Below are 9360 nucleotides of genomic sequence, written 5' to 3' on the forward strand. Positions count from 1 at the left end.
AATACCACCTTTTTAAACGGTAACTGTACAGTTACTCATATTTTGTATTTTAAATACATAACGGCGGTACATGTATTCCTTACTCCCCAACACTGGCCAATTGTTTCCAGGTGTGTCACGATGGAGGCCGAGAACCACGACAGAAACTGTAGCCAGACATGAAGACATGAGTAGTTTTTACTTGTTTACAGCAAAATTGCTGAGCTGGAATTAGAAATAGAGCATGTTTGAGTTCAGTAATGTAAAGCACAATAATGCTTGAAATAATTTTAGTAAGCAAAAAACAAAGGCAATATGTGTAGCAATTCATATATAATTTACCGATAACAATATAATAACAAAATTCTATGATATTTTAGCCAGAGCTTGTCATCAGAGAAAGGTTCTCTGTTATCTTCAATTTACTTAGTTTTGCCATATTCAGTGGCACACGATTTTATGAGTTGGACATCATGCTGGCACAAAGCAAATATTTTAAAAAGTCATCACACAATCATTAGAACGTTTGAACAATTGAGCCAATATTTATAATATCTTGCTCTTGGACAGAACATTTGCATCCTTATTAGGCTGCTGCATAAAAGTCTTGTTACAGTATCATCATACCATTGGAATCCAAACTGTAATACAAACCAAAGATAATAGCTTCCTCTGCTACTCTTTCATAAACTCACATACTCTCATGTCAACACTGTCCTCCCATCCTGCTTTGCCCTCCACCTAGCCAGCCCCTCCCCTTGCTGAATGCTTGTCTGTCAAAACTGTCCACTGTGTGTTAATCCAGTAGGATTGTGTTGTTGTATTGTCACAGTGCCAGGAGCCAGGGGTCACTTTGATTGCTCTGAATGCTCAGCATCCCTCTGTTTTGCCTGATGTGTTTCTGCTTTGCTGTCTGACACTGTCATGACCTAGATTTTTTTTTTGTCCCTCTGTTTAAATTCCAGGCCAAGGTCTCCAAACAAGGCATGTTGTTGTTTAGTTTGCCCACCAATAGGCACGATCCAGCACCTGCCCATTAACAAATGAGATGCAAAGTGCAGGCAGTCAACAGTTTAGCTTTCTACTGTAGTACAGCCCCATTTTCAAAGAAGTAGGTAAAATGTGTGTAAAGTGTGTAAAATGTAAATAAAAACAGTATGCAATGATTTGTAAATTTCATTAACCCATTTCACAACAGAAAATAGAAAACTAGTATGAAATCAGTGTGAGGGCTTCAGAACACTTCCAGAAAACTTTGTCTAAAAGGAAACAGACCATCCAACTTGTTTTCACTGGTTAAAGGCTGTTTTCACTCTAAAGGCTGCATCTCTGATGGCACTAGTTCCTATGGAATTGGAATTGGAAGCTCTAACATCTGAAAAGTCATACAGGTTTTAGAGCAACATATACTCCCTTCCAGACAACATCTTTTTCAGCAACACAATGTTAAACTCCGTCCTGCATCTCTTGCAACAGCATTGTTTCATAGTAGAAATAGTTCTATAAAAAACAGAGAAGAAGACCCAGGACTGTTGAGCAGCTAGAATCATCAATCACACAGGAATGTCTCATTGCAGGACTGTTGGACACTGTCCCTCTCCCAACAGTCCTGCAACTGATGTAGAAAAGTACTTGTTATGTTAATGAAACGTCATTACCCAGCATTCCTTGTTCAGTCATGTGATTGCATCCTCTCCTAGGCTAACAGAAGCAGGGAGCTGTTTGGGAGTTAGGAATAGCCCATCCTTTATTTGTTAAGGCTGGTGTGCATCACCTGTGTTTGAGGCAGCTTATGTAGACCTTTTGTCCTTATTTATATTATAATGTGTTTTGTTCCTGTTTGCAAAAACTACAGCATACCTATCCTTCATATACTATCACATTGAACATATATGCTGCAATAATTTCTATTTCTTTTGTTTACCCCTTTAAAATCACATAATCCATGCTATCACAGCACGATCCGTCAATTTTCCAATGACCTTCAGAAATCTTTGGTTTGTTAACTGAGGCTGCGGTTAAGTGACTGTAGAGGAGAGTCCACCACAGTCAGCACTCTTTAGTCTTCTTTGGTCATCAAGTGACTCCTGCAATAGTAATCCTTTTTCCACAACAAAGAAGAGGGTGGAGTAGGTATTTGGACAAAAAAGTTCCACTTCTCTTTGGTAAGAGTGGTGCCGATTCATTGCAGGTATAAGACTCAGTAGGACACAAAACACTACCAAACTTCAATATTGCCAACACTGTGGTTTACTTTGGATTTGGCTTTAATACACTTTGGTATCATTCTGTCTTCAGTTTGTCTTCTATATATACCTGTATATAATATACCTTTCTATTATCGCCACTACTGTCTGACATTTATTGGTAAATAACACATTTTTCTGTATTTTTTTCCCAGCCCACTCCAGAGCATGTTTTGTTTTCTCTAGCAGTTTAGAAGGCACTAGTAATAATCTTGTTCTTACAGGACTTTAGCTGATTGCATCCTTGGAAAAGAAAAATACTTAGAGCATCTTTTTTTTTAGAGATAAGTGCATAGGAGAGATTAAACAATCAAATCTGTCTCAGTTTCTGCTGAAAGCTCATTGGTAGATGTACAATGCTACCACTAATACAGTAGCGTAATTTCATGTCTTTCGTATCCTGAATATTAACATTTGGTTGGGTTTAAATGTTTCTTTTCCCAAACATTCAGATATTTTCACGGTTGAAGATATGACAAACTGAACACACTGAACTGTTTAAGAAAACTGTCATGTTTACTAACTCCAGAAAACACAAGTGTGTAAACAGACTGCACTTTTCTGCTTTGGTCAATTTGTCTTTTTAATGCAAGTGCTTTCTAACTAATATTCACACACATTCATACACTGATGGACGCATTGGAGAGCAACTTGGTTAATATCTAGCTGTTTGGCATGCAGAATAGAGCAGCCAGGGATTGAACCACCAACCATACAATTAGTAGATGACTTGTTTTCCTTCTTGAGCTACTACCACCCTCTTGTCCTATTATGATTCGATAACCATGTCTTCATATTTTAACTGCAGTTTAGCAGCATCATAAGCATCACAAAATGACTCAAAGTTAACCCCTAACCAACTTTCTGAAGTTGTAAAACTTTTGTCTTCAGAAGCGAATTCTTCTCCAACAGCCTGAGGAGAATGTCTTCCTGTTGTTGTTCCTCTTTAGACATCTGAAGACCTGCAGTTATTCTAACAATGTTGGCTGGTGGGTTCAGAGGATGAAAGAGTCAGAGGGCAATAAATCTGTGCAGACCAAAAACCAAAAGAGAAAATATGTGGTAAATCAGCTCAACAGGTGGAACATTGTGCTCAACAATAATAACCAGACTTTGTACATTACAAATTATTGTGGCAATAAACATCTCGGTGTACCTTTCCAAAATAAAAGGCCTGGAGCAAAGCAGACATGGAATGTAGGTGGATGCATTTCCCAAAGCATCGCTGTTTGTTTTGGAAAAACTTCACAAATAACAAACCTTTTATATATATAAATATGAGTTTTGGGGCTGTGAGAAGAAAAGCCTTGCAGGCTGTGTAATAATCGCACTCAATCACATGTCTATAAAAGGCTAGTTTGTTTAGCCAGTAATTAACCCTGAGGACTGTTGGGACTCAATGGCTCATGATACAAGTCCAGTAAAGTGCACAGTGGCGTCTCTCATTGCTAAAATGTTGAAATGCTCCAGGGAAGTGACTTTGGGCTTGTTGTGTCTCCTCTGCTCCACGCTGCGCTGACTTCCGTACGGGGCGGGGTGCCACTGAGTCCGGCGCACAGCGCACAGCGCACCGTCACCAGCCGCTCTCCCTGCACCGTCTCCCGGCCTGACTCGACAAAATGGGTTTAGAGAAGGAGAAATTGGATACCAGCATAATTATGGACGAAGATGAGTTCAACAGATCGATAGAGCCCATTCTATCGAACAAGGGGAAAGTGTATACAGCGTCACCCGACAGAGATCCAAACGATATCAACCCACATCTGAAGGTAAAGTCTGTGCGATGTGTTGGGTGATACTTTGAAATTGAAACTACAAAAGGTGAAGGCTGTCCAGATGAATTATTTGTATAGCCTATTGCACTATTATTGGATGTTTTTTGTAGTCCAGCAAGATTGTTAATCTGCAGTATGAATACCTGGAAGTGGCTGCCTGCGCATTAATCCATCACATTCAAACACTTTCCTGCCTCGGTTTACTGATTATGTTTTTATTGCTTGCCCTATGACTTTTGTGACCTAACAGGTGGGCTTTGAAGATGTCATCGCGGAGCCCATTTCCACACACAGTTTTGACAGAGTGTGGATTGGAAGCCACGCCACCTTTGAGCTGGTCAGATTCGGTTTTTACCGCCTGTTGACTACTCTGCTTGCTGTGCCCGTGGCTTTCATCCTGGGGATAGTGTTTGGAGTGCTCAGCTGTGTTCACATCTGGTAAGGAGTTGTTCTCAGGCAGCAAGGTCCCGATGTTGTGCTAAACAGTATTTTCAGACAACAATATGTGAACACACAAATGATCCCACTGTTACAAGTTAATGTTGAGAAGCAGTGAACTTACAGTAGATTAGTAGAATATTTGTAGAGAAGACATCTTAATTCATAAAGATTAACTAGTATGCAAAATATCAACATTTCCAAGAGCGTTACGTTAATTATTACCTTATTCTGTTTACCTTGTTTAGATCATCGCATCAACATTATGAACTCCTGCGGCTTTCCACTATATTTGTTCTGTTCTTTAGGCAAACATTGACACAGGTTATTTTTATAGTCAACATCATATCCAGTGTGGCATTGAAACATTATGTCAGCAATTTGTTCTTATATTTGGAAAATTATGTCATGCTTATGTCAGCTCTATATGTCTGCAGCACCCAGGTGCTGCTAGGTTTTTAGCGCTCATGAGCTTCAATCAAAACCCAAAGAGTCTATTGGATGAAACAACATTTTATGTGGAGTAATGAACACCTTATGGAAAGTTGTGAGGAACATTGAGTTCCCCTAGTAGTGATGGAAAAAATGTCCTATGTCCCATGTCAGTTAGAGGGTGCTCTAGCAGCATTTGGAGCCTGTTTTCAGAGCAGAGTGGGACATTCTTTAGATGTGCATGGAGCACTGTAGAGTAATTTGCACATGACCTTTCACCTAACTGAGCTCTCTTGGGGCTTATAAGCTTAAGAGAAAGTCAGGCACAGGTAGGCATCACCAGAACAGGGCAGTGTATCACGAATGTTTGGGTGGGAGACCATAGACAGGGGGTGTTAGTCCAAGGGAGGAAATAGCTTCACAATACACTGAAACAAACTTCAAAATGCAGTATGATGACCATCTTTCATCTTTTTCCTAGACAGGACCTATAAACTTTTTTAACAGCTGAGACAATAACAAGAGCAACTGTTCTGGCAACACAAATACGAGACATTAGTTTAAAACAGAAATCTGTGATGAAACCTCCATGCCTAGAAAAGTGACCCTCTGACCTTCTTCCTCCAGGGTGGTGATGCCTATGATCCAGAGCTTCATGATGCTCTTACCGTCTATCCACATTGTGTGGAGGAGTCTGACGGACATTCTCGTAACACCGCTTTTCCACAGTATGGGGAAAATCTTGTCCTCCATTCAAGTCAAGGCTACAGAAAACTGAAACTTCTGTCCCTGGGGAGAAAGAAATGTGCCGGGGGGACTGGAGTCAGTGACGAAAGAGTGACTGAAGCAAGTAGGATACATCAGCTCTAAGTGAAATATGATATCCTGGTGGATGTTATTGCAAAGTAATATTCTGTAGATTTTTTTTTTTTTTGAAAAATGTGGCCATGAGGGCTAAGTTTGTCAAACATATAATCTGATCTGCTTTTTCTCAGAACACATCAAATGAATGGTTTGAAACAGCAAAAGCACACCTGTGTTCAGTCTAAGCGAAACAAGGTTAAAACATTAGAAAATTAGAAATTTAAGATATGCTATGAACATATTTCACTAACCCTTTTCAGTGTATCAAGCAAAGACACAATGCAAATAACATGACTTGCAAATAAGCAAATCTGCACATGCAGTCATCTAATGAAACCCTCATATATTTGCAGACAGCTTGTGTGCACCACCCAAAATGGAGTTGTTTTGCTGATTGTGACCAAAAGATGTTTGTCATTCCATTCCTTTGTGGGTGGCAGAGTTGTAAAAATTGTTGCTGTTCAACCTAACATATTGCTGACTTGCTAAGAGATGTAATATTTTTGCTTTTTTATCTATATATATTGTGTATATTATTAAGCATTCAGCTGGAAGTTTAATGTAATGAACCGAATAGTTTGCTCAAGAGCAGTTTATTGGAATATTAAGCGCTATGAAGCAGCTTGTTGCACATTTGCAGCCTTATTTTACTGTATCAGCAATAATAATGGGCATTTGCTTATGTATGGAGCATACAGTTATTTAATTATGTTATATAAACAGGATTGTAGATCATTTTAGAAGGGCCTTTCTAATTTATTATTTATGGGACAACTAGTTCTTGATTGACAGACACTGACATCAAAAGACTTTACTACAGTGTGATGAAGGAGTTCCGTATTTCATTCGACTGAAGCCTTGGTTGAGCTGAGTGAGACTGTGGTACATGCATTTTGGATAAGCTCTGTTTACTGCAGCACAGCAGCTTAGTGAGCTGGGATTTGGAATACTTCTACAGCTGGAATTCATTTAAAAAATGACATGATTTTTACCATTTTGGAGTGGTTTTGATAAATGTTTAATTTGAAATATAAGCTTGCACAGCTCCTACTTGCAATGATCTGCACAGTCCAAAGTTTAAAATGTGTTATTGAGAGCATCAGTGCAGCAGTCAGGTCTGCGTGTCAGGTACATGCTCATATGTCTGTTTGCTTTTGTACTGTTTTCACTGTGCACTTCTGTCAAGTGCAAACCCACCTTAGACACTCACGGTCTAAAACCAAACTTTGGTATAGTCCGCACATCCCTTCTCATTCCCAGACCGTCAAAAGAAATTATTTCTGTCAAAGCCACTGACAGAACTGAACAACATATGTTCATTCCAGTAATGAGATGGTTGTTACATTTCCTCTTCTTTAGAAATCTGTGACTACATTTGTAACAACATACAGGGAAGCACAGTGGGTAGCACTGTTGCATCGCTGCAAGAGATATGAATTTGCTGGCCAGCTGTGGCCTTTCTGTATGCAGTTTGCATGATCTCTTTGTGCCTGCGTGGGTTCTCTCCAGGTGCCCGGCATCCTCCAACAGCCCAAAGACATGCATGATGAGTTGCTTAGTGTAGGTTGTAGGTTTGAATAAGCCTGGATGACTATATGTCTCTGTGCTAGCTCTGGGGTGGACTGGTGATTTATAGGATGTACTCTGCCTCCCACTCTATGACAGCTGGGATAGACTCCAGAACCTTTCCACCCTGCAGTGGATGGATGGATTATCACACTGAAAATTCAAAATAGCCTTTAAGGTTTTGCATCAGCTCTCATAAAAATACCTGATTAGGATTCCAACTAAGGAAACGCTAGGTTATTTGCTGCCATTTGGACTGATCTTCAGAGCTTTAGTTTATAATCTTACACTACCAAGCAGTGAGTGATGGGTATACATTTCCAGCTATACCTCCTGTTTGGTGCCTCGGGATGAGAATGTGTATGTTGTTGCTTGGTTAGTTGCTTTTACTGTTTGAAGTCTGAAAAACTTGACAGCAAGCTAAAACGCCTGTATACCTCTCACATACTGTATTATCTCACTGTTGTGGCTCATGTTATAAACAGATGCTACATCCAGGTGACACTGACCAACATTTCCACATATTTGAGTTTCTGCAGTCCTTTGTAGTCTTGTAACAAATATCAGAATTTTTAAGTAGATGCTATAGTTTCATTAGAAGCTAGTCGCTAACGTTGTAGTCTCTTGTTGGAGATAGTAAAATGGGTTCATCCGAAAGGGACACACAACAAAAGTTAAACTTGTTCATTGCAATTGAGATTATAGTAGATCACAATTCAGATTTTTCAAGGAAGATGAATCAGTTGAAATAAAAGCTACATTGGCATGTACTGGTGGTTGCACTGCTGGCTAACCTGCTGAACATTTAAATCAAAAAGCTGAACGCTGTATGATGCAATGCTTTGTTTCAATGCATTTTGTTGGGCTTTGTGGTCAGCTCTCGGATGACCGTTAAAGTAGAGTTGTACAACTGAAGGTGGAAGACAGTTGTGTGCAGCAGCAGCATGAAACCACAACATTTTATCTGGGCTTTTTATTCTAGCGCAGGCTATATATTCATTAAAGACAAAACGTTATAATACTGTAAGGTATTCACTTGTCACTAAAGTAAAACTACTTAAACTACTTTACTTTTAACAGTAATGATGCTACTTTTATGAGTTTGATTTTAATTTTTGTAGTTACTGTTTTACACAACATTGACACATTTTGGAATGAAACTCTTATTTTAACAATAAATATGTCCTTCATGACAAAAATAAAGATTTTTTTTTTCCTTAAGGTAATTCTTCTGTGTGTGGTTTTTTCTTTCTGTCACAGTAGATGAGTGTGGTTGTGATGTGCAGGTGAGTGCCAAAATAGTCTCATAAATCACTTTGCTGAGATTTCATAACACACTTTCCTATACAAAGATGAGCTGTGCATTGATGGAACATGACCTGAGGCTTTAGCTGTTAGATTTGCACGCCTGCGTGGCATTAACACTCATAATGCTACACAGAAGTTTTTTGTTTGTTTGTTTTATGAAGAGTGTTCTCTTATCCAGACATTCATGATGTTCCCCTTTGACCAAATGAAGAGACTCAAACACAGTTCTCTCTTGAACTCTGTCCATCTAAAGCTGAGCTTTCAAATTATAAAATATTTTGAGGTGCAAGTTGAGCTGTTGTGTCTGGCATTTCTCTTTTTGTCTGGTAAATAGCTTCAGCTAGCCAATCACAGCCCAGCCTGAAACACAACGCTGTATTATTGTATAACTACAAGGAAATTAAAAGAACGTCTGAATGCAGTGAAATTGTTTTCTGGCGTGTTCCAGCAACCAGTGCCTAAAACAAGCCAAAGAGTTTCTTCACTTTGACCTTTTGACCTCCAACTCTTGTTCTTTGTGGATTAAATCAACCCAGAACATAAGCAGTGTAAAGATAGATAAGCACTGATGCTCATATTCACAACTACAACCACTTATTGCATTTGTTTGGACTCTGGAAGGAAGCTAGAGCACCCAGAAGAAAATCCACAGGGACATATGGAGTTGAACATGCATACTGCACACAGAAAAGCCCCACCTGGCTGTTGGATTTGAACCCAGGACCTTCTTGCTCTGAGGTAATGGTGCTAAG

At 39.3% G+C, this 9360-nt stretch overlaps 1 protein-coding gene across 1 annotated transcript; it reads left to right on the forward strand.

Moving 5' to 3' along the window:
• Positions 1 to 3713: 3713 nt before the first annotated feature.
• On the forward strand, positions 3714 to 8521 carry cav2 (caveolin 2). The gene is made up of 3 exons (XM_005938351.3): positions 3714 to 3994; positions 4251 to 4438; positions 5498 to 8521. The coding sequence occupies exons 1-3, from the start codon at positions 3845 to 3847 to the stop codon at positions 5646 to 5648; spliced, it is 489 nt and encodes a 162-aa protein (XP_005938413.1). The 5' UTR covers positions 3714 to 3844; the 3' UTR covers positions 5649 to 8521.
• The last annotated feature ends 839 nt before the right edge of the window (positions 8522 to 9360 follow it).

The sequence above is a fragment of the Haplochromis burtoni genome, unplaced genomic scaffold, assembly GCF_018398535.1.
Source record: "Haplochromis burtoni strain Fernald_Lab_line unplaced genomic scaffold, NCSU_Asbu1 Contig_248, whole genome shotgun sequence".
Classification (NCBI taxonomy): domain Eukaryota; kingdom Metazoa; phylum Chordata; class Actinopteri; order Cichliformes; family Cichlidae; genus Haplochromis; species Haplochromis burtoni.

Coding starts and splice junctions, on each gene's coding strand:
- cav2 (XM_005938351.3), top strand. CDS start 3,845: ATGGGTTTAGAGAAGGAGAAATTGGATACCAGCATAATTATGGACGAA. Junction 3,995..4,250: donor ATATCAACCCACATCTGAAG/GTAAAGTCTGTG, acceptor GTGACCTAACAG/GTGGGCTTTGAAGATGTCAT. Junction 4,439..5,497: donor CTCAGCTGTGTTCACATCTG/GTAAGGAGTTGT, acceptor TTCTTCCTCCAG/GGTGGTGATGCCTATGATCC.